General features: G+C 37.4%; 1 protein-coding gene across 7 annotated transcripts in view; it reads right to left on the bottom strand.

The window, feature by feature from the left end:
- CCDC91 (coiled-coil domain containing 91) overlaps window positions 1-25,758 on the bottom strand; it is a 284,867-nt gene that overhangs the window by 31,837 nt on the left and 227,272 nt on the right. For 6 of the 7 annotated variants that reach the window (XM_044914904.1, XM_044914906.1, XM_044914907.1 and 3 more), the window contains one exon: window positions 746-1,845. The exons of the other annotated variant lie outside the window; for it this stretch is intronic. In XM_044914904.1, coding sequence (XP_044770839.1) covers window positions 1,735-1,845 — 111 coding nt within the window. In that variant the 3' untranslated portion in view covers window positions 746-1,734. Of the gene's footprint in view, window positions 1-745; window positions 1,846-25,758 lie in introns of those variants that run through there. 7 annotated transcript variants of the gene reach the window in all.

Here is a 25,758-nt window from a genome sequence, read left to right on the forward strand (position 1 = left end):
TTAATGTATTCAAATAGTCAATTCTTTGCCCAGATGATCATTCTTAGTTATCTTTAAGGACAATTCTGTGGGAAAGAAGCACTGTATAGCAATCCAAGAGTTTATAGTTGTGCTTGCTGAGTGTTCTGCAAATACTTGTAGACTGATCAGTATCAATTTGTTTTGAATTACTTCAGACAACAATTAGTCTAAGTCAACAGCAAAGCTGGAACCCCAAGTAGAAGAGAAAAATCAATTCGTGGTGGTAGGGGGTGAAAGAGAGGTGTAGACTATTATATTTCCTTGACATTTCTACTATCTCTGGATCTTAGTCTCTCTGGATCTTAGTTTCAATGACCTTCTATGCTTCATTTTCATCTAACTCATATTTAAGTGACTTGTAAATGATAAGTATCTTATTTTAAATTCGACGACAGTCAAATGATTTTAAATATGCCTATATCATTGTGTTATTGGCTTGTTCTGGAATTAAAAGCCCTCCTCCTCTATTTACTATGCTGCATTTCAAGTGCGTGGCCTGTTTGCTTTAATTTCTTTTTTTTAAATTTACAAGAGAAAACTAATTAGTTATCAACATTTAAAGATTGTTGGTAAATATTATTTTAAATGGTTAGGGGGAGGTCTATATTAAAAACATCATCATCCATGGATATAGAAATTTGAGCAAGAAAGATCTTTTAAAAAAGAGTTAATTAATTTTTTAAAAAGATTAAAAAAAGAAAACTAATAACCAAATAAGTTTTTTGGAGTTCTTTTTATTACTCATTGAGAAATTCCAGAAAAGTACAAAGCTCATGGAAATAGAAGCATTTCAGAAAGCAAGACAAAATGTTTGCATACATTTTAATGACAGCATTTTAGTTTTGATGTTAAAAACCTCATGATTTTGCATTAAAGTACATTGCCCATGATTTAAGTACATTCTGAAATACTGGGAAAGGATTTTATGTCTTTTATATTTGAACTTGAATTCCTATAAATGGCTAAGTTATATTACCTTTCTAGAGATTAAGTTCACGATATGATTAGTAAGAAAAATGATTTTATTGATTTATAGTGACTTTGAAGAATAGAAACAGGAAAATAAGCATATATCACACACATACCCCTTTAGGCAGTACATCAGATCAAAGCTGAATTAATATAATAATGTTCAGTATTTTTAATTGCTACCGATGAAAATACATAGATCCTACTACAGAAAAGGGGTCTGGTAATATCAGAATGACTCTTTGTCATATCAGTGTTTTATATCGAAGTTACATAGACAAATAAGTGATGTTGAAGTCCATGCTGTTTCTATCCTCAAAATCAGATAAATGTATGATTATATTATAGAATCTTATCAAGAGTCACTGTGAAGCAATAAGTAAAGATATTTACTATTTTTGCCAAATACAATATAATAGGCCACAAGAGGCTATGAAGTTTAATTAGGTTTTTGGTAATGTGGCAATTTTCAGCAGCTTTTGGGTCACATCATACTTTCCGTTGCTGCTACTACAACAACTCCTGATCCTAAGAAAATGACAGTAAACGTAAAGGAGAAAACAAAAGAAAATAAATTAGATCTCGTGATAGTTCTTCTAAATATTCGTTTGGTTTACCCTTGAAGTGGAAATCAATTCTCCAAGATTTGGAAGGAAAACAAAAGCATCTTTATAATTCACAGCATGTATTTTAGAGGTCTAATGATTTATCCATTGCCAGTGGGGTTAGTTTGTTATGTTCCCTTTATTCAATGTCAACTGGTTCTGTAGCTATTAGCGCACTTAACTGTTTCTGAGCACAAGAGAGGAACAGTTCCAAACTGGACAGGCTTCTTTGGCGGATGACTTGATCAAGCTGTTGGGTTTTTGTTTTTGTTTTTTTTTTTTTGTAAAGAGAGAGAAAAAGAGAAAAAAAATACACTTAGTTGACAGATAAGGAATATATTATGTGACTGAAGCCCACTAGAGAAACTTTTTAGATGATGATTTAGAAAATCAAATAGTGCTTTAAATTCAGAGACAACGTAGTCACTAATTCTGGCCTATAATAGCTAAAGTGAGATGATACTCATTACAATTTTAATATTGATACTGGTATTCAGTTATTGGAAAATAACATAAATTTGATCATAGTGATTTCAGAAAACAAAAAATGTAAAGATGTCAGTTCTTAATGAATATACAGACCAAATAGCCACAAAGATCATATCAATATAACAGATGTGAAAAACAAAAGAAATACACAGTACAAAAATACAGCATAATTACATCATGCATAGAGTTTAGCAGAATAAAGGAAAAGTGAAGAGATCATGTCCTGAAGTTGAAGTTAGAGAAAGTTCTTGGGACAGGTGTACTTTAAGAAATCTTGACATTGGTGAAACTTACTTGACCTGGTCTTCCTGCTGAATTAAGAGATTGTTTTAATGTATCAATAACAAATTAATATAGTGAACAAAAGGTTAATAATAAAAGTCATATAATAAAGAACTTTCTGGATTATTGAATACATCAAGATAAGTTTCTAACTCCCCTTCTGCCCTAAAATATTTGCCCATGTTCCAACAGACACATGAAAAGATGCTCAACATCACTCATTATCAGGGAAATGCAAATCAAAACCACAATGAGATATCACCTCACACCTGTCAGAATGGCTAAAATCAACAACACAAGAAAGAACAAGTGTTGGCAAGGATGTGGGGAAAAAGGAATCCTTGTGCATTCTCGGTTGGTGGGAATGCAAACTGGTGCAGCCACTCTGGAAAACAGTATAGAGGTTCCTCAAAAAGTTAAAAATAGAACAATTGCACTACTGGATATTTACCTAAAGAATACAAAAACACTAATTCAAAGGGATACATGTACCCCTATGTTTACTGCAGCATTATTTACAATAGCCAAGTAATGGAAGCAGCTCTAGTGTCCATTAATAGATGAATGGCTAAAGAAGATGTGGTTGGTGTGTGTATATTTTATATATATGTGTGTGTGTGTGTGTATATATATATATATATAAATAATGTATATAAGAATGGAATATTATTCAGCCATAAAGAAGAATGAAATCTTGCCATTTGCAATGACACGCATGGAACTAGGGAGTATAATGCTAAGTGAAATAAGTCAGAGAAAGACAAACACCATATGATTTCACACATATGTGGAATTTAAAAAACAAAACAAATGAGCAAAGGAAAAAAAAATGAGAGAGAGAGAGAGAGACAAACCAAGAAACAGACTCTTAACTATAGGGAACAAACTGATGGTAACCAGAGGGGGTAGATTGGGGGATGGGTGAAATAGGTGATGGGGATTAAAGAGCTATTATAATCAATGCTGTAATGAACATACTGTGATGAGCACGGAGTAATGTATAGAATTGGTGAATCACTATACTGTACACCTGAAACTAATACAGCACTGTATGTTAACTATACTGGAATTGAAATAAAAAACAATAAAAAATCAACTTACCCATGGTATAAAAATAACCAATGACAACACATTGCCTATAGCTACAGAACAATGAAGGAACTAAAAAAAAAAGCCAAGTAAATTCCATCTCACAGTATAAACCTGTCATACTTATGTAAAAGTTGACATAATCTTTCCACAAACTTTCCCCAACATAAAAGAAAAAAAAAAATCCAAACCAGAATTCTGTTAAATTCCACTTCTATAATCCACTGATATTCAAAATGACTGAAAAAACTGAAAGTTTAAAATGTTGAAATATCCTAAAAATTAGTTCATAAAAAATGCATTTAGCAAAATGCACATGTAAAAAACTGAACACCAGTAAGACTCCTTTCAATTCTAACAGCTTGGGATTTTAATATACATACAGAAATAGGATTTCTGCTTATCCTTTTTCCTCTTTTTTTCCCTTCTTCTCTCAGATGATACCTTCAGGGGAATATATGCTTTTGCTTCCACATGTCTATTAAACAAGACAGTTCATTACAACATAAACCTGAAGTGAGCAGAGATCTTGTCTGTCCTGCTGACTACAGTACCCCAGCATCTAGAAGAGCGTCTGGTACATGCTAGACACTTGATAAATATTTGCTGAGGTTGAATGAATCAAGAAGCCTTTAACCAAGCAGAGCAAAGCGATCTACCAGGAAATGACAGATCCATGTTTAATTCTAAAAGTGAAAATATGCCTGACCTAATCTAAAAGATAAGTAGGAGATAAAGGTAAATTTTAAAAGTTTTGTTTTAATACATGTAAAACAAATTGAAATATGAATATTTGTAGTTTTAAAAATTTTACACTTCATCCAAATTCAAATAGTACAGAAGAAGGTACTAATATCCAGTTCCAGTCCATTCCCAGTGGTTTCTGTCCACTTTTGGATGCTTTCAAGCGCTAAAGATGGGTTTTTAAATACATTTGGTCCAGATCTTAGAACTGTTAACTATGGGAGGGTTCATACAATCACTTTGTTCCAACTGCCACTACTGGAAATCTTCCCTATCTCATTTTTAAGAAATTGCTTGATTCTATTCCATGATTTATGTAGCCCCTCTCCCCATGGATAGACATGTAAGTTTGCTCCAGTTTTGTCTTGTTTTTGAAGCACCAAGGAAATTAACAAGCTGAGTGCACTCCCTTCAAAAGATGTTCAAGGGTATCTCTTTGAAAGATTTCAATAGGTGAAATTTCTACATCATAAGATTTGCATATTTTAAATTGTGATAGATAATACCAAATTGCTTTCCAGAGTGAGGATGCAAATATATCAGTCCCCTCTGCAGTGTATGAGAGGATCAGTTTCCCCTGTTTTCTTCTTTCAAATGGTTGCATACTTTCCCCCTGTGCATTTATAATTATATATGCATATATATAAACTAGATATTTTATTATTTATTTAAAAATTATTCTATTGATAGACATTTGGATTGCTCCTAACCTTTTGCCACTATAATCAATGCTGTAATGAACATCCTTCAACATAGACCTCTGTATATCTAAGCTAGTACATCTTATAGAGATTACTTAAGCCAAAGCATATGTCACCTGCAATGTTATTTCTATCATGAATCAGGTTTCCATGTAGGCAAGAATCTGTCTTGGGGTTCCCTATTCTGTTCCACTAGACAATTCACCTATCCTCACACAAATATAATGCTGGCTTAATTACTACAACTTGGTAATAAATCTTAATGTATCACATATTGACAAACATATTACCAACCATACCATCAAATATTTCAGAAGAATATAAATTAGTGAACATTTGTAATAAAATTGAATTTAAAAAGGAAGTGGTCAGACTAGAGATAGTCTGATACCCTTTTTCATACAGCACAAAAGTCAAGCAGAATTCAAAAGTGTATTATTTTGAGTTATATCAATAGGCAATAGAATATTTCTTTTGAAGCAAGGAAGTTATGCAATCATAAATGAGGATGGTTGTATCTGGAGTTGTATGTAGAGGATGGTGTCAGGCAGATGAGACACCTGGAGTCATTTTGGAGGGGGCTTCATGGGTGTTTTACAATTGTTTCAAAACTCATGTATACTGTATATATATCATAAATGTTAGTTTTAATAGTTCACAGTCTTCTAGAAGCCCCCTAGGATAATCAGGAGTTGCATTAAAATAAAATTTGACTGAATATCTTAGAATTTATGAATATTAGACAGAGGAGGAAACTATTCTCCTTCTGAGGGCCTATTGCACAAGCTCACATAATTAACATGTGACCTGTGATGGTTGCTAAGTGACAATAATCATCTGGATTTATGCATTCAGAATGAATATTCTATAATTTTTTAAAAGCAGGGATATATACATATAAGGGTAAAAAGGTTTAATAGATTTATTTAAGCATACCAAGCACTTCTCTCTTTTTGCTTGTGGAATTAGTAGATTAGAAGATGATGGACATACTGGTTTTGGGTTTAGGCAGCTCCAAGGTTCACTTCACATCTTTCAGCATGCCTCCCCAGAACTGCCTGAAGTCAAGGATCCATTAAATCAACAGGAACTCAACACTTTAAGGAGCAATAAGGTGACACTGATCCTTTATGGGAAGGACGATAAGTTGGGCTATCACAGACCTAAACTTCCAATTTGGCGGGTCCTTCCTGGACATGATACAAAAATCATGTCTGTGAAGAGGAACACTTGAGACCTTTCTCTTATAAAGATGGCAGATTCCTCTCTCTGAAACGAGTGCATCAAGCTGATGTTCTTGGCAAATTCCTGAATTTCAACAGTTTCTGTTTTATTAGGCATTAACTTCCTATCCTTTATTGAGGCAAGAAGAATTCTGGCAAAATATTCAACTCTTTTTGCCCCTTGAAGACTGGAGCTTAGTCCTGTATTCGTGGCTTTCATTTCAAAGTAAGTCAAATATTTGTATTCTATGACTTTGTGCTGACAATATTATGTCTAGAGTAGTGGTGGCAAGCATTTCTGGGTATGGGATTTACAATCTCTTTCTAACAGTGTAGCTCTAACTGCTTTGTTTCCCCCTCCATTTTCTGTTGCTTCAGCTGTGAAAAAAACAAAAACAAAAGCAAAACCAAAAAACAACCTGGAAATTCTGAGGTCTCTGGGCTTTATAAATCTTTCTTTCCTCTTTGCATCACTTCAGTTTGTATACTACTGAAAGCCATTTCAAAGCATACGACTTGCTAAAAGTTAATATTAATAAGGTTAGGAGAAAAAAACACATGACTTCCTAGTAATTCCCTGTACTAGATTTACCTTTCCGTTAGTATTTTATGCCATAGCAAAAGAAGAAAAACATCTCTAGACCTTAGCTTTCATTTCAAAATACAATTTGATGGATGGTGAACTTATACTGGTCTGAAGAGCACAATTCAAAATCAATTACAAACAAAAATGGCTTATTTTAATAGAACTGTTAAGAACACTGTTTACATACCAGAAAATATGATACATTGTTTTTGTATATATATTTGTATATATGTATATATATTATATGTATTTTATGTGTATTATATGTATATATAAAACACTTAGTACTAATTGTGATTTCAGTATCTTTGGGGCTTCTACCAATAAGATATATAAGAGATGGGAAAGTACTAAGCTGACTTTTATCAATGTTACTTTTCCAAACTGCCCTCCACTGTATCTTAAACTATGCTTAAAAAGTGATCTAATTTTTTAAAAAAGCTGGAATGGATATCAAATTCACTGATGGAAAGTGATCCCATAAGCAAATGTTACCGGTTTAGTAATAATAAGTTTTATGGATTCCGTTTTCACATTCAGAGCTAATAAGCTCTTTCATGAGCATTGAAGAAAGGTCAAGTACGATGATCTAAAACTGTAATTATTCAGACAGATTTTCCAGTTAATATCATCATACTGGGTAAGAAAGATTGTTTACCTTCTAATAAATGGAATAGCTCTTCAGTCACTTATTTATTATAGTGCTGACCTTTTAATGGTGTTATGTGGATATGAATGCTTCTCTTTTTCTGACTTTATTATACACCCCCACAAGAGACCCTTAAGCTGTTGTTTCATTTACATGTTTGAGATTGAGGCATTCAATTAGCCAATTAGTCAATCAGTTGATCAGTAAAAAAGTCAAGATTGACCCTTATTTGTAAGGGTCAATTATGGCTCTGAGGCCTGAGCAAAAAAAGTATACTATAATGTCCTTTTCCTTAAGAAGTTTATAATCTCAGGGTGCCTGGGTGGCTCAGATGGTTAAGCGTCTGCCTTCGGCTCGGGTCATGACCTCCAGGTCCTGGGATCGAGCCCCACGTCGGGCTCCTGGCTCAGCGGGGAGTCTACTTCTCACTCTCCCTCTGCCTCTCCCCCTGCTCATGCTTGCTCTCTGTATCTCTCTGTCTCAAATGAATAAATAAAATCTTAAAAAAAAAGTTTATAATCTCTTTGGAGAGACACACATGCAATAAAGGAAGAACATTTAGGTGCTCTTGTGTAAAGACAGAGTCTAATGGAAGATCAGACATAGGGGGAATCATGGCAGGAAGGTAGCCCTGAAAACTTCACAGAGGCAGGACTTGAACAGGTGCTCAGAGTATCAAGAGCATTTCCTTAGACAAAGAGAAGATGTGTTAGAAATTGTAGGAAAGCACATTAGAAGAACAAAGATAGACTGTTGAGAGACACTGAGGAAGGAGGCTTGAATGCAGTGGAGAAAGTCCGCGTAGGAGTATTCATACATTCTTTCATGTGCTCATTTATTCAATATTTCTCTAGCACCTACAATGTGCCAGACACCATTTTAGGCACTAGAAATAAAGTGATGAATCAGACAATTCTCTGTTCTTATATAATTTATACTGTAGTTTGAGGAACAAATTATGACTTTTCAGGTAGAGATTAGTACTCTAAAAATAACAAAGTAGCCTTTGACGGGGGTGGGGGAGAGATTTTGGGGTAGGATGAAGAGGGAAGAGCACATGGACAAGATGGTAATGAAGAGAGCTGAAAGGAACGAGGGAGAAAGGAACTGTACAAAAGCATCGGGAAAGAAAATTTTATGGCAGATGAACTGGCAAGAGCAGAGTCCGAACTGTGGGTTCAGATCTGGTGTGACTGAAGATTGGCAACACATATAATAAAACTGGAGCAAAATGAGCAAGGGGGAGGAGGAGGGAGGATCAGAGAAGGAGACAGTGGTCAGAGCATGTAGGATGCTATAGGTCATGGGAGGACACTGCAGAGTTTTGAGTAGGAGTGTGACCATACTCGATACTTGATAAAGAGCGCACTTTGTTACTGGGGACAGCAGACTGTAGTGGGGCAAGAGCGGAAGAGGAAAACCCAGTTAGGAGGCTTCTGGTCTGGGAAAGGTAGAACATTAATCAAGACTGCTGGCCATGGAAACTTAGCAGCAGTCAGGCTGGGAACATATCTGAGATAGGATCAACTTGAATTGTTGATGGATTAGAAGTGTGGATGAAAGGAAAAGAGAAACGAAGGTGATTTTTTTTTTAAGATTTTTATTTATTTATTTGAGAGAGAGAATGAGAGAGAGAGAGAGAGCACATGAGAGGGGGGAGGGTCAGAGGGAGAAGCAGACTCCCTGCTGAGCAGGGAGCCTGATGCGGGACTCGATCCTGGGACTCCAGGATTATGACCTGAGCCGAAGGCAGTCACTTAACCAACTGAGCCACCCAGGCACCCCGAAGGTGATTCTTTATTGCCATTTATTGGTGATGGACTGCAGCTGGAGTGAGGCAGCCACAGAAAAATGAGAATTTTGTTTTGGACAGGGTTACTTTGTCTAATCCTATCAGATATGGCAGATACTGGATATAAGACTGCAGTTCAGTGGGGGAGATCAGGGCAAGGGATACAAATTTAGAAATCATCTGTATGGAGAAGGCATTTATTTAAAGCACAGAAGGCCTTATCTACAGAGTGAATGTAGATAAAAGAGAAAGGTCAGAAAACTAAGACCTGGTGCACACTAACATATGACTTGGTCAAGGAGCAGTGGGATATGAGGTGTGATGGGTAATTATTGTAATGGGTTGAATTGTGTGCCCCCTGAAAAGATATATTTAACTCCTAACTCCTGCACCTGTGAATGTCACCTTATTTGGAAAAAGGGTCTTTGCAGATATAATTAAGATGTAAGATGAGGTCATACCAGATTAGGATGGCCTCTAAATCTAATCATTAGTGTCCTAATAAGAAGAGACAGAGAAACATGGGAATAGACACAGGGGAGAATACCATGTGAAGATGGAGGCAGAGACGGGGGTGATATGGCTATAAAGGAAAGAATGCACGGGATTGCCAGCAACACCGGAAGCTAGGAGAGGGGCACAGAACAGATCATGCCCTGGAGCCTTCAGAGACAGCACAGCCCCTCCAACACCTTGATTTCAGACTTCTAGCCTCACAGTTCTAGTGGGAAAATAAATCTCTGTTGTTTTAAGCCACCCAGTTTATGGTATTGTTATAGCAGCCCTAGGAAATGACTAACAATGATTTTTCCAAATTGTTGAGGTCCTTACATACCAGAGTAGTGTTTCCCACAATGTATAAAACACCATTTCTATGTAGCACATGTCCTATTTTTTTTTTTTAAGGCTTTTTAATTAAGTAAGTTTGAGAAATGCAGGCTTAAAAAAAGTTTCTTTTCTTTAGAACTTCTCAGAGCTTTTATGCTCATAAGCAGTGTGAACTGCTAAAATGGCTATGGTACAGTAACATTTCTCAAACTTTTTAAACTTTGGAATTGTGTGTGTATATGCAAGTGCATAGAGCATACTTTGGAAAATGCCCCACAAATTAATTTTTCCTGAGAACTCCTGTAGACTCAAAACAAATTACAAATACAGGAAGAACACTACTGATTGAGTTTCCTCTTAATGAGTACTCATGGAATTTTAGTGGAAAGGTATTTTGAGACTTAGTCTAACACCTACATTTTATAGTTGTGGAAAACGGATGCTCTGAGTGGTTAAGAGACCAACTTCACAAACTTAAATGTCCTCCAACAATTAAAAAATATAATTCTTTAGAATATATTTAAATGTATTAACTTTAGTTTATCTTTGCTTAAGAAACCCTCCTATGTATCAAGTACATTCTAGGGCCTCCCTAAGTTTTTGACAGTGGATGGGTAAGACTCCTCCCTAGAAGGTGCTGAGAACCATTCTGGGTGCAATAACATCACCACTCTTAGCCTTGATGTAGACATGAAGGAAGTGGATTATGGATTGATTGACTGATTTTAAAGATTTTATTTATTTGTCAGAAAGAGAGACAGGGAGCACAAGCAGGGGGGAGAGGCAGGCAGAGGGAGAAGCAGGCTCCCCGCTGAGCAGGGAGCCCGATGCAGGGCTCGATCCCAGGACCTTGGGATCATGATCTGAGCCAAAGGCAGACGCTTAACTGACTGAGCCACCCAGGTGTCCCTATGGATCGATTTTAAGACTTAATATGCAAACATAACTGTAATGGTCTGGTATGTTTTATGAAATCATCATAATAAGGGCTGACAGACATGAGGAAGACCAAGTTATTCTTAAGTGGTGATTACTTTTATTGTGTGACATTTAAACATTTTGCTCTAAACACTACCATCTTTACGTTTTTCCTATATCCTCAAATTCTGCTTCTCATCACTTTAACCTAAGAAAATTTAGACTTATCTGTAACATTACTAGTTGCATTAATGGAGGCCATATGGTATCTGTTTTATTACTGGTATACTAACCATAAAGAGTTTCTCTTTTAAAATAGTCTTTTCTTTATATTTTTAGATAAGCAAATTTGATTGCAAGAGGTATATATTGTATATAAAGCTTGAGTTTAGACAAGAAATCTCCTCTCTGGGAATATAACTATGGCATTACTGTAAATCACGTTGAAAGAGACTCTGAACCAACTTTAGGATAATAATGTTAGGTAAAGTACATGTTTAGAGTAACTCTGACTCTAAGAGATTCAATATAGTCAGGGCAGTGGTTTGAACCAAGGCAGTGCCAGTTGCCTGAACCTTGAACTTCAGAAAATGTAGGCCTAACCTCTTTAGCAGAACATTCATAGGCCATCATTCATGTCCCATGAAGACTTTCAATCCAGAGTTCACATCTCCTTTTCTCTTTGAGAATACTTTTCAACTTTAAAGTATATTTCAAATCTATTTATACAGTTAAAAAATGTCAACATATAAAAAAGTTGTGTAACTTTCTACCATGTACAAGATGAATTACAGATGCTCTTTTAGAGTAAATGAGAAACGGGTATAAAGAATCTTAAACCCTACTGACCACAACTAAAGGATTGTTTTTTGCTTTGTTTTGTTTTGTTTTAAGATATCTTAGGGTAAGTAAATTCTCTGTTTTTGAATCACCTAAAGTAAGTTCTACATATTTGGGCCGTTCTGCCTTTTTATCTCAAACTGCCATAGAATGACTGGGAAATGGGAATATTCATTTTTGCTCTTCACTAAATCATCTGGACAGAATAAACCAATACGCATTCCAGACTCTAATGTGCAGGCAAACCACCTAAGAATACAACCTTCTTTGACCTTAAAGCAAACATTTGGCCAGAAAAGGATAAACTGTAGTAGTGAGTAAAGATTTTACTCTTACTTGCCTGGTGGCAGGCACTAGACTTTATTGTATGACCTTCCATATGTGAAGTTCAGTGAATTTGGGGGGGAAAAAAAAAAGGATTCTGGTAACAACTGCTTTACTCCTAAGTCTGACAATTTCCAAAGAAAATCTGAAAATTTCCAAAACAATGTAAAAAAAGAAAGCCATAGATTTGGGGAATTTTAGAAAAGAAGGTAAAGGTAGATAAAACTGTAATAGTAGTTGTACCGAAATTCTATCTTAAGGCTCTAAACCATACGGTTATATTTACCCTTTAATAAGTTCCATATCCTACTTTCTACAGTTCAATGACAAGGGAAGTGTTTATCTCAAATATAAGATGGATTGATTCTGGCAAGGCAGGCTAAATGATTTTAATATGACATTCCACATAACGTTTTTAATAGAATTTGTTACATGCTCCCAAACAATGAAACAGCCTTTTTTTCTACATTATTTTCTCAAGAACTTGGTTACTGCAAATACTGCAATCTGTAGGATGACGTTTTATAAAGTAAATAAACATAAAGATCCTAAACAAATACTGCAGATCCTAAACAAATACTGTTAAGTAACAAAATGTTCAAGTAACAAACACACTCTTGTATTTTTATCAATTCATCTTTTTTAAGATTTTAGCCAATTCTTTCGTGTCAATATAAGGACATATATCTGCCAATTACTATCTATCTCCTCTTTTGTTTTGACCTTCAGCAATATAAATGTCATCCTACTTTGAAGTAGAAGAAAGAATTACATGACCTCTTGTCCTGTCTCCTCATGCTATCCTAAAATCTCAGATGACTGATAACATTTGCCTTCTATGTTTCAATCTACAAAAACAGACAAGTGGCTGTCCATAAGGCTTATTCCAGAGCTCTGTGCACACAAATACTGAAGATGATTTACAATGCATGATCAATAATCCTGTAACGTTGAATTAAGTATGACCTTTTCTTGTTTTGAGATTTTCGTTCACCTGCCACGCACAGGTGAAGCTCTTTGTGTGTTGTATTATTTGTCTATTACTGAGTAACAAATCACCCCAAGTCTAGTGGTTTAAAACAAAAAACAACAAATATTCATCATCTCATGGTTTGTGGGTGAGGGAACTGGGTGCTGCTTAACTGAGTGCCTCTGGCTCATGGTCTCTACTTAGGGTTGCAATCAAGTTCTTAGGTGGGCTGTGATCAATTCAAAGTTCAACTGGGCAAGAACCTGCTTCCGACCTCTCTCAGTGGCTGCTGACAGGCCTCAAAATCTCCATTTGTTACAGAGCTCATGTGAGTCCCTCCTAATGATATGGCAGCCGACTTCCCAAAGCAAGCAATCCAAGAGAGAATGAGAGGGATCAAAAGTACATCAAGAGAGTGGGAGAGCACGCAAGACAGAAGCCACAATCTTTTCATAACCCAATTCCACTCAGTCCAGCCCAGGCTCAAGGTGGGGAGATTACATTAAGTGCAGGGCATCAATGGGAAACAAACTATGTATTATCTCATTTTTATTCTTTTGGAACTCTATGATTGAGGACAGTGAGGCTAGAGACTGATAACTGGGCCCAGTGGCAGGGCCAGGATTCAAATCCAGGTGTGTATGATACCAAACCTATTCTCTGAACCACAATACTACACTGCCTTCTCAGATAAGGACTTCAGTTATGACTCAGGTCCTTGCCCTAATATCTGTTGTGCTATAAAATACCTAAGAGTTTCTTGCATTGCACACACTCATGCAAAAACCTGCCAAGATGCCAAAAGCCCTATCGTCATTAAAACATGTAATTATCTTCTCTTCCTAAACAGTAGGTTCAGGAAGGTTCCTGTTATATTAATATACAAATAGTTCCTTGAAGATGCAACAGAAATGTGTAAAGGAAAACTGGCACATTAAATGCATTATATAAGAAATCATTGCCTTAGGAGCGCCTGGGTGGCTCAGTCGTTAAGCGTCTGCCTTCGGCTCAAGTCATGATCCCAGGGTCCTAGGATTGAGCCCCACATTAGGCTCCCTGCTCAGCGGGAAGCCTGCATCTCCCTCTCCCACTCCCCCTACTTGTGTTCCCTCTCTCGTTGTGTCTCTCTGTCAAATAAATAAAATCTTAAAAAAAAAAAAGAAATCATTGCCTTAATGTACAAACCTCAGTGGCCATATATAAAAACAACAGACTACTTCCTGCCAGGTCCATAACAAAAGAAAAGGGAAATGTAATCCATAAAGGCAATGTATGGTATGGATCTCACCTTGTGGTGAGATCTAAGACAGTCTTCACTTGCTTACCTTCACATTTCCATTACTACTGATACAACTAGCCAAGTACACAAGTGTGAGATGCTCCACAGCTGTGATGCATATCTGATTCCCACTAGGAAATCCTCAGTATTCAAAACTGAACCAATGGAACAAAGCACCATTTAATCAAATGGAAGTTAGTGTGAACAGACTTTTTTTTCTCATTTTAAATATATAGAACTGCTCCTCCTCTTCATTCAGGATTTTATGGTGTATACTTGATCAGTGAAGCCTTAAGGAAAAAATACCATCTGTCTGGCACATTTTAAAACAGATTTATCCTACTGAGGAAACCAAGTGGGAAAATACAAAGTCAGTCCTCTTAAAACCCCTTGCTGCCTCCCAGCTGGATCAAGGAATGTAAGAAAACCCTCACCGTCCTCCTGGTAAACAAGTAAAGGAAGTTTGCTTTCAATTAGGAAAGCTAAACTTGGATATTATTGCCTAAAAATGGCAATAGCACCTGCTCAAATAGAAGATGCTGAAAAATAATTAACACTACCCACCAAACAGAAGGTATAAGAAGTCAGGGAATATGGCAAAGCGTGTGAGCTCTCTCTCCAATATCCATTTTTCTTACTAATAAAATTCCAGTTTAGTTCTAGCAATGATATGAACATCCTCAAGCCATCATTCCCAAGACTCCCTTCCAGCTAGGGGTAGCTCAAGAGATGGGAGTGTAAGTTACTGGGTAGGATCTCTAGGAGAGTTCCTTAAAAATGGGGCAGACACCTGTCCCAAATTCTTTTTCCTTTAATTTTTTCACTTTTCCTTTCTCCTCCATCACAAATGTGTTTCCTGGAGCTCCAGCTACTATTCTGTAGCCTTGAAAAATGAAGCCAGTGCTAAAGATAGAAAAAGTACAAAGACAGAAGGATCTGAATCATTTTATGACTGTTAAGCTTCCATCCTAGCTCTAAAACAGCTTACCTCTGGACTTACCGATGCTGTTATTTCTAGTTTTTCTTACTAGGAGACAAATATAGATCCCAGTGATACAGATATCAACTTTATACTGTGCATGTCTACCATCAAATCAAAAACCAAAATTTACTTTTTAGGGTATAAACTCAAGAATCTGAGGATAAGCTCAAAATGTTAAGTGAATAAGACTAAAATTTCCAGCAAGTTGGCCATTTTAATGTGGGGGCTGAAGAACAACTAATGGAATACAATCTCCTGTAATAGCTTAAGGGTATATGAATGGTAAAAAATAAAAATAAAATAATCATAATGATCAGGTTATGCTGATCACCTGAACATATATGTATTCAACTTTCAGTGGCAAGTGTCTATTTTTTTCCTCCATTAGCATATTCGCATTTACAAACTGGAAGAGCAAAAAAAAAAAAAAAACCTAAAAATGTTGAAAAAGTATATAATGGGCATGGTAAATTTTACCTAACCAAACAGGTTCACTTAGGATGTCTGGAAATATAAAATTCCGAATCAATTTAAAATTGTGAATTTTTACGTATACGTATAATATGATAGTTCTGTCTCCAGGAAACGCCAACCTGATTCTGCAGATTAACTCTGATAAGCAGACAGGACCTTCTGACCTGTACATATTTATATTAAATCTCCATCAGTTTCACACTCATTTGATGTTCATTTACCATTCACCATGATTTTTATTTTTTATTTATTTATTTATTTATTTTTAAAGATTTTATTTATTTGACAGAGACACCGTGAGAGAGGGAATACAAACAGGGGGAGCGGGAGAGGGAGAAGCAGGCTTCCCATGGAGCAGGGAGCCCTATGTGGGGCTCGATCCCAGGACCCCGGGGTCAGGACCTGAGCCGAAGGCAGACGCTTAACGACTGAGCCACCCAGGCGCCCCTGCACTGTAAAATTCTTTTTTTTTTAAATTTATTTATTTGACATAGAGAGACACAGCGAGAGAGGGAACACAAGCAGGGGGAGCAGGAGAGGGAGAAGCAGGCTTCCCGCGGAGCAGGGAGCCCGACGCGGGGCTCGATCCCAGGACCCTGGGATCATGCCCTGAGCTGAAGGCAGACGCTTAACGACTGAGCCACCCAGGCGCCCCTCACCATGATTTTTAATAGTACACACACACACACACACACACATATTTTTTAAAGATTTAATTTACTTACTTATTTGAGAGACAGAATTGGGGGAGGAGCAGAGGGAGAGGGACATGCAGACTCTGTGCTGAGCGTGGAGCCCAATGTGGGGCTCGATCTCATGACCCTGAGATCATGACCTGAGCTGAAATCAAGAGTCGGACCCCTAAACAACTGAACCACCCAGCCACCCCAATAGCCACCCCAATAGTACATATATTTTAAGTTGCCATGAATCACTTCTGTAACAAAGAGGTATTTAAACTAAAAAATACTTCAAGAACCAAAGGCAGTTGTACCAAAGGCAGTTTGATCTAAACTATGTAACTAAGAAAACTTACCTCAACAATAAAATAATAGCATTAATAGCTAACACTGACAATGATATTTTTATATGCCAGATAGTGTTGTAAGAACTTTACACGTGCCAAATCATTTAATTCTCGTAACAATTTTATGTAAAATAAGCACTATTTTTATCTCCATTTTACAGATGAACAAAATGTGGCCCACAGTTTTAGGTACTTGCCTAAGCTTACACATCTAATAAATGGCAAATTTTGGTTCTAATCCAGGAAATCTGATTCAAACACCCATCCCCCTAATTAGATACTGTATTTCTCCTATATTTCTTCTCTCACCTATATTTGTAGGTGAGAAAAGTTCAGAAGAAAATCTGGCAGTTACTCAAAATGTTTTATGTAACCAATCCTTACCAAGCATCATTACTCATGCACTGGAACTAGCAAGTAGATTAACGAAGGTGGGTGGCTAATTTTCTTAAAAAAAAAAAAAAAGTTATCCATAAGTACACACTGCAATTGAGATGAGAAAGGAAAATACTATATTTTCAAAAATTCCAACAGTCAAATGGCATTTTTGCCTTCACAAAAATAATATGTACAAGGGATTTATTTATTTGAGAGCGAGAGAGAGAGTGCACGCATGTGAGCAGGGCGGGTTGAGGGAGTGGCAGCGGGAGAGGGAGAGAGAGAATCTAAAGGAAACTCCCTGCCTAGCACGGAGCCTGATGCAGGGCTTGATCTCATGACCCTGAGATCATGACCTGAGCTGAAATCAATAATCAGATGCTTCACTGACTAAGCCACCCAGGTGCTCCTGTGTGCAAGGGATTTAAAACGAGTAAAAGAGGGCACCTGGGTGGCTCAGTTGGTTAAGCGACTGCCTTCGGCTCAGGTCATGATCCTGGAGTCCCTGGATCGAGTCCCGCATCGGGCTCCCTGCTCGGCAGGGAGTCTGCTTCTCCCTCTCCCGCTCCCCCCCTTGTGCTCTCTCTCTCTCTCACTCTCTCTCTCAAATAAATAAAAAAAATCTTTAAAAAAAATAAAATGAGTAAAAGAAACTGCAAGTTATTTTATAAAATACTCAGTACACTAGTTATGGTATTCTTTAAATGTACATCATCATCAATAAAATACAGTATCCTGGGAAACAGATGTTTGCATCAGTAAATAATGGATAGCAGAGTGGCTTTATCTTTATGGTACGTACATATAATCAAGACGAATGGGGGAGTAAAAGAACTAGTAACAGTATTTTATAAAATTATTTGAAAATTATACACATTCTGAAATCTGTGACACGAAAAAAATCTGTCCAGCTTCTTAATTCCTATCACTGAAAACCGTTGTTCTTGAGAATCATTCATGCTCTAGACTTTGTCAGATTTAACACAGGGAGAGCTCCGGCCCAACTGCTTTCTGGCACTGCTCATTTTGTGCTTCTGAAACCAGAAGAATTAGTTACTGACATGTTGAAATCGCTCTGAAAGGCAGTATTCTGGATTGCTTCATCAGTCTAGATAATATTCCAAGTCCTGAAATAGCCTGGAATCACAAGGAGGGCTTAACTGGATCTAACGAAGACTCCTTTTGGTGGTTTCTGAATGCAAAAGCTCTGCATGCTCAGGTAGTTTTTAATAACCAGTCCTCTGGTCACTCTTCTCAGTGTGTTTCAATATTAGCTACATCTGCCTTTTAAAAATTACTCTTTGAATCCAAGCCACACCATGGAGATATAAAATTATCTCCCAAAAAGAATTTTGCCCTTGTCTACAGATACTTCCTTATCTGTCTCTAGTGGAGAAGTGGTCCTGTACCAGTTACTATGGCGGCAAAACAAATTACCCTACAACTCAGTGGTGTAAGACAACGATTTACTACGCTCATGAACTGTGGGTTAGGGATTGGAATATGTTGCAACTGTAACAGCTTGCCTTTGCCCCATGATATTTGGGATCTCGGCTGGAAGGTCAGAAGCTAGAATCAGCTGAGGGCTCGCTCGCTCACTCACATCCGGTGACTGATGTTGGCTGGAGGTTGGAAGTTTCAGCTCCTGTGCATGTGGGTCTTCCATGTGGTCCCCCCAAAGAAGGTAGTTTGAATTTTGTCACAGCAGGATGGCTAGATTCACAGGCAATTATGTCAAGAGAGAAAAACGGATAGGTGGAAGCCTTATTGCCTTGTTTGATCTAGCCTCAGAATCACCTGGTGTCACATCCATTAGATCGGATTTGTTGAGGCAGGCAGAGTTCAGCCCCAGGTTCAAGGGGAGGGAAAACAGACTCTGTTTATTGATGGGGTGCGGCAAGGGAATGTTGGACTGGGAGCACTGCTATGATCATTTCAACTGCCACAGGTCCTAATTAGATACTATTTCTTAGCATTCTCAATTTCCTTAGGGTGTTAATCTTATCTCCAGTGCAGGTACGTGTTGAAGTCAGTCAATATTCACCTAAATTACAAGAGGCAATATGGGTCTCTGAATTGCAATCAGAAAGAGTAACTCCAATCATTATGGGACTCAAAAGGCAGGAGAAAGCAAGGTTGAAGAATGAAGAATATATGGAAGATCAAACAAATACTAATAGAGATAAGATATTTGAGAGACAGACTATTTTCTACATCAGTCTTTTTTTTCAACAAACCACTTGCAACTGGACTTGCTTTTCGTCTTAAAAAGGCAGAACTTCTTTAAATTACATCACATCATGTCTCCCTGAAAAACATGCCCTTGCCTACACATACATTTTTGTCCTCACTGTCTCAGGGTGGCTTCCTCAGCAAGTAGAAAACAAGGAGAGAACCAGGTGCATGCACTCATTTTACCCTACTGACTTTAGATCAATTCCATCCTTAATCCTGTGGGTTTATATTGTTCTGTGAGAGTTGCGTAGTGTGAAAATTCTCCTAAAGCCTCAATGTAAATGTTTCTCTAATCCTATTAAAGCCATAAAACAGACCCAGACGAATGAGTAGGAAACTGAACTACAGAACTCTCTCTGACCTCGATACCACTGTCGGCCTTGGCATTGACTTCATTGGTCAGCATTTCCTTCTAAGTATGGCATGGCTCAAATGAGAAAGCAAAACTTTGGCCTATTCCTGTCTAGAACACCCAAGTCAAACCTGTATGCCCCTGCAGCCAAAGCTCGGGAGAGGATTCTGAATATATTTTACAAAGGAAAAAAAGGGTCGAAATACTGGACGTATAAAAAATAGACACAAAACAACACAACCGTCTATTTAAACTGGTTTTCTCTTCTTAAAGCTATGACACAATCAATATATTATATATTTAAACAAAGGAATATAAATCAGGAAGCAAAATCTCCTTCTACCTCTGAGAGAAGACAATAAATCACCTTTGTCTTCTACTTGTTTAAATATATTTTCTAAGACAACATCTATACAGAGAGATATACAGCAAAATACATTTGAATATACAAGATTATTCAGGACATTTTGCAGCCATATTGACAAATGTAGATAAATATTCTTTTAATGCGTGTACAGCATTCCACCATAACATAATGCATTTAACCAGTCATCTACTGATGGACATTTCAGTTGGTTCTAATTTTGAAAATATTCAAAAGTTAAACTCTATTGTGTGATTATGCGCCATGAGCTGTGACAAAATCACAACTTCGAATTTGATGAGGATTTACTGTTAAAGTTTCTTTTGGAGCTTACAAGGCAGTCGACAGGGATGAGAAAGTAAGGATGTGCACGTATAAGATGACTCTCTACTATACAAAACAGAGAAGTCAGTCAGTTAAAAGGTGCTGGTAGTAACATTCAGGGCTTGGGTTCTTGCTAATGAGGCCCTTGGGAAAATATAAACACTCCTCCCGAATTCAGATCTCAAGCCTGTCCACCACATTCTTGTTTTCAGCTTCAGCTTCTGGCACTAGAGCCTGGAACTGAGGCCTTGCATCAGATGCCAAACTAAACATTTGGGAACAAGGATTATAAAACCTCCTTTTTTGTTTGTTTGTTTTAAGTAATTTAAAAACATATAACATAAAGTAAAACAAAGAAAAATTAGGATGGGGAAATAACTATGAAACAGAAAACTTGAGAGCTTTCAGAGCATTTTCTTGGATATTCATTCATACATTATTCGGATTATAGAAGTAATTGTCGGGATAAATTAGCATGGCCTTTGCAACAGAGAAGGAAGGGGAGATATGAATTCCTTCACGGACATTAGTGAAAAATGCAAAAAACAAAATTACCTCAAAGCACCGGGTGACGGCAGAGCAGAGAGTCATTCAAATTCACCTTCTACATCTCAAGGTCTAGCTACGTTTGCATGACTGACTCACTAACGGGCACCCTAGTGAGACCTCACCCGACCGTGGGTGCTGTTGTTGTGAATCACGAACTTCATGATTAACCCTGCCTCACTCTCTATTTTCAGAGGAAAATATAACTGCCTTCCCCTGAAGGCTTTCATATTAAACATGTCATATTAAACATGTCAAAGCACATTACTGATATGTGAAAAAACTCTGACATATTTAGCATAAAATATTTCAGAGTCAGAAGACTATGCTCTACTTAAAATGATAGATTGGTCTCAAAGGCCTAACAGAATCTGTGGACTTATTAAAAGAACATGCTAGCATCTCCTCAATTAGTCTTTACAATGCTTGTTCCTATGACGGGAGAGAGGTTCCCTCTGGGAGAGCAATAGTGGTGGAAAGGAGCCGTGGGAGGTGCTCTGGGATGTTGGCAATATTCTGCTTGACCTCAGTGCTGGCTACACAGGTGTGCTTCCTTTGTGAAAAGCCACTGAGTGGTATGCTAAGGGTTTATGTTAAACTAAAAATAAAAAGCTTTTATAAAAGGAAGCAGCTGAGTAGGTACAACCCCATATACCTAGCTAATTTCTCCTGCTATTTAAAAGATATCAATCAGTTATTAATAATCAGCACAACAAAATTTTAAAAGAGGATGTTTCTACACTGATGAATGAGCTAGTTTTACATTCCTGTGAATCACTGTTACGTATTTCCTAAATACAAATGTTTTCTTAATATCTGAGAGTGATGCAATCAAAGGTTAATTTACATGCTTTACTTATTTTCATGCACCTCAGTATAATTAGTACTATGTCTGAAAGAAAATATACAATTTCCTCTAAATAGTGACAGTAAAAACTTATTAAGCTCTTACAGTGTGCGATATGTCAGACACTAAATGGAGGAGTTGACATTCTGGCTACCATTTAATCTTAAAAGAGCCAGTCTCTTCCCTGTTGAGAAACACCATCCGAAGGTGGCACGTTTTCAGTACTCAACAACGTTAGCTATTGTTTGAAAAGAATTTCTCTTCCTTTAGAGTTTGCACGTTCTGTCATTTATTTAAACATAGCTGAGGATCTATGATACACCAGGCATGTTGCGATCTTAAGAATCCTGTGCTATTTCTTCAGCACATCTGTTTGAGGGAATTATGGAGGACATAGAGCTTTGCTAATAAAGTTTTAAATTTCTTTTAATTTCATAGCATATCTGAGACTTGACAAAGAAAAGCACAGAATGATCGAGGAAAGGCAGTACAAGGCATCTCTCACATTTCAACATTTTAAAATCATCAGCTCCTTTGTAAATGAGATTTATTTCCCAACCAATAACTAATCTGTGATATCTATTCTCTTCAGTAACATACAATTTGGTATTTATTGATTTACCAAGAACTCCGTGTTTTCACAATAAACCCAATTAATTCATAAACTCGATGGGTTGGCAAACTTTTTTGTAGAGAGCCAGATAGTAAAAAATTTAGGCTTTTCAGGCCATATGGTCTCTGTCACAATCCACTCAACTCTGCTCTTGTAGCACACAAGCAGCCATAAATAATATGTAAACAAATGTATGTAGCTGTGTTCCAATAAAACTTTATTTAAAAAAAAGGGGGGGGGGCCCTGGGTGGCTCAGTCTTTAAGTGTCTGCCTTCGGCTCAGGTCATGATCCCAGGGTCCTGGGATCGAGCCCCGCATCGGGCTCCCTGCTCGGCAGGAAGCCTGTTTCTCCCTCTCCCACTCCCCCTGCTTGTGTTCCCTTTCTTGCTGTGTCTCTGTCAAATAAATAAATAAAATCTTTAAAACAAACAAACAAAAAACAGGCAGCAAGCTGGATTAGGTCCATTAGTCATGTTTGGCCAACCCCTGCTTTATCCATCAATACCTTTTATAGCGCTAGACAGATAGCTGGCGTCAGTAAATACTTCTTACTTGATAGAGTCAATGACATTGGAAAAGGAAATGCAGGTAATGGGAAGAGAAGTGGTATTAATTCTGAGTTCTCCAAGAGAACACTTCCATATTCCCTGTACTTCTAACCTGGAATGCACCTCTTCCACTCTTAAATCAGATTCTAGAACTAGAGAGAATATTCTTTCTACTCATGTATAAGGAGCTTTCCCATATTAGGAAAAGAAAAATTTGACAAAAAATTCAAGTTGATTGGGGAGCATAAACGTGGAAGTCAGTGTGGTATCTTTCCCCTTGCAAGTAGAAAACAGGTATTTGTAGATAAGGTAGGGAAATCCACTGGAAAAAAGAACCTATTCGTAAAAGAATGCATCACAGAAACCCAGATATGGGTGGTCCAACCAGGCAGAAGTGGTTGGCAGTGGGATTTAAAAAATAAGATTAACACAAGATGTTAAGTACTGAAATCCATCTAGTCACAAACATGTGTGCTTTTAATGACATTCAGAGCCGTTCCATAAAATGAAAAAACAGAAGTTAATTTCATTGAAAACATTATGAAAAATCCTAGAGTACCCTAGAACTAAGAACCTTTTATTATTTTCTCATGGCTGAAAATCATGTTCATCTGCCAGAGACAAGTAACATTCATGGTTATGGTGGAGACAGAAGCCTGACAGCAGCATGACAGCAAGGGACTACATCAACACATTTTTTTTCAACATAAAGTTGATATATGAGATGCAGACATGGTGCAGGGGGTCCTTCATAAAACAAAGAAACAAAATAAGTACAGCTTTTCCTCAGACTCTACTGAACAGAACAACTATTTCAGTAAGCGGAACACCCCAGGCTGTCCTCCCTGTGACCTCCACTCTCATTTATTCAGCAGATACTTATTGAAGGACTATAAAATATCAGCCACTGGGGGCTGCATTGGAACACAGGGCTTTTTTCCTTCTCTTTTCAAGCATGCCACTCTTCTTGGACAAAAATAGAAAACAACCATCTAAAACAGTAAATAAAACAATTTCAGTAACTGATGAAGTGCTAGGGGAAGAAAAGGCATTGGCAGTAGAGCATGGCAGGTGGAGGGAGAAAAACATGGAGGGATGTTAGCTAAGATGGCCAGGGATGGACTTTTTGAAGAGGTAACATTTGGTAAACCTTGAATGTAGGAGTCTCTCAGGGAGAGGACATGACTTTGGCCAAGGGACTCAGCTGAACCCTGCCAGTCACCAACAATCTGAGCAACTAGGGGAATTAGTACGTTAGCCCTAGAATCCATTTCCATTGCTTAATAAGTTCTGGTAACAGTTCCTGGAGGATTCTGTTTGGTCTTTTGGTCTCCTTTTGTGGGGAAACCCACAAAAGGAAAGTTGGTGAGATGAGCTGTAACCCCTTTTTTAGTCTGTCTTAAGGCCACAACTAATTCTCATCTCCCTCCTCTACTCTTTGTTCTAGATTTCTCTTACTCTTGGTTGAACTCTGCTATTTTAGGGGCTTACTGATGAAATAAACCTGACTCACATCCATAAGACCTCTAAGATTCTGCTGGAGTCAGTCGTTTGGTTATCACTACTAGGCGGTGAATGCTACTGGCACCTACTGGGTAGAGGCAGGACGTTGAATATCCAACAATGACTGTACAGTCTCCAAAGATAAAGAATTATCTGGCCCAAAGGATCAACAGAGCCAACGTTGAGAAACCCTGGTTTAGAGGTCACCAAGTATACTACATTCATCATCTCGTTACATTCTTGGGATTATGGGGGTTATTAGTATCTCTTCACTATAGATGGGGAAATTGAACTCAGTGAAGGAAACTGACTTGCCAAATACCCGAAAGAATGCTACCAGTAAAAATGAGTATAGTAGTTCATGTCCATTTCATGCAACTTTTTCTGGTACAGATGGCAATCACTACCTCAACTTTTTACTTCACTAATCTCTCCCCTAGAAACCAAGAGATAGCAAGCTTGATGTGCAGGCTCACCTCTGTCATTCACTGATAAATTCGTTATATTAAGAAACTAAGCCCTTCATTATATTAAGAAATTAACCCTGAATTTGCATCAGAGAAAAAAAATCATTTTTAAATTTACATTCTGAATTTACATCACATTTATTCCCAAAGCTTTATTCAAATAAAGAACTTGTACATTGTATAGTACTACTGGTAGATTTAATATATTTACACATAGTATTAAAAAAATCTTTTTTGTTTTTGTTTTTTACCCCTGAGAGATTGGCTCAGGAAATACTGTCATCAGTGATAACACACAGATCTGTCAAGAGGGAGCATGGAGTCTAATTGTTCTGATTGTTCTCCCTGGTGTCTTAATTCTGCCATTTTTCTCATGGTATGACCTTGGACAAGTTACCTAACCTTCCTCAAAGCTTAAATTTTCTTACCTGTAAAATAGTAACTTACTGTGAAGCTTCCTTTAAGGATTAAATAAGATAGTGCATATGAAACATAGTGACTAATAAACCATGCACACTGAATAAATGGTAGTTGTATTGAATATTTGTTGCTTTTTGGCTTCCAGCACCTATTTCTCCTTCTTAATGGCAACTTGAACTCCAGTTGGGAAATTAATTCTTACCCGATGGATTCAGTATGGTGGACTGTAATTAGGTGTCCTGCCCTCCTCTAACCAAAGGGCAGGCATGTAACTCAAACCAACCCAATCAGATGTTCCCTCTCTGATGTACATACCGAGTGGAGAAACAACACAGAAAATGGTTAGTTCTGTCCTCTCCTAGTAATGCT

This window comes from Neomonachus schauinslandi, chromosome 5, assembly GCF_002201575.2.
Source record: "Neomonachus schauinslandi chromosome 5, ASM220157v2, whole genome shotgun sequence".
Lineage (NCBI taxonomy): Eukaryota > Metazoa > Chordata > Mammalia > Carnivora > Phocidae > Neomonachus > Neomonachus schauinslandi.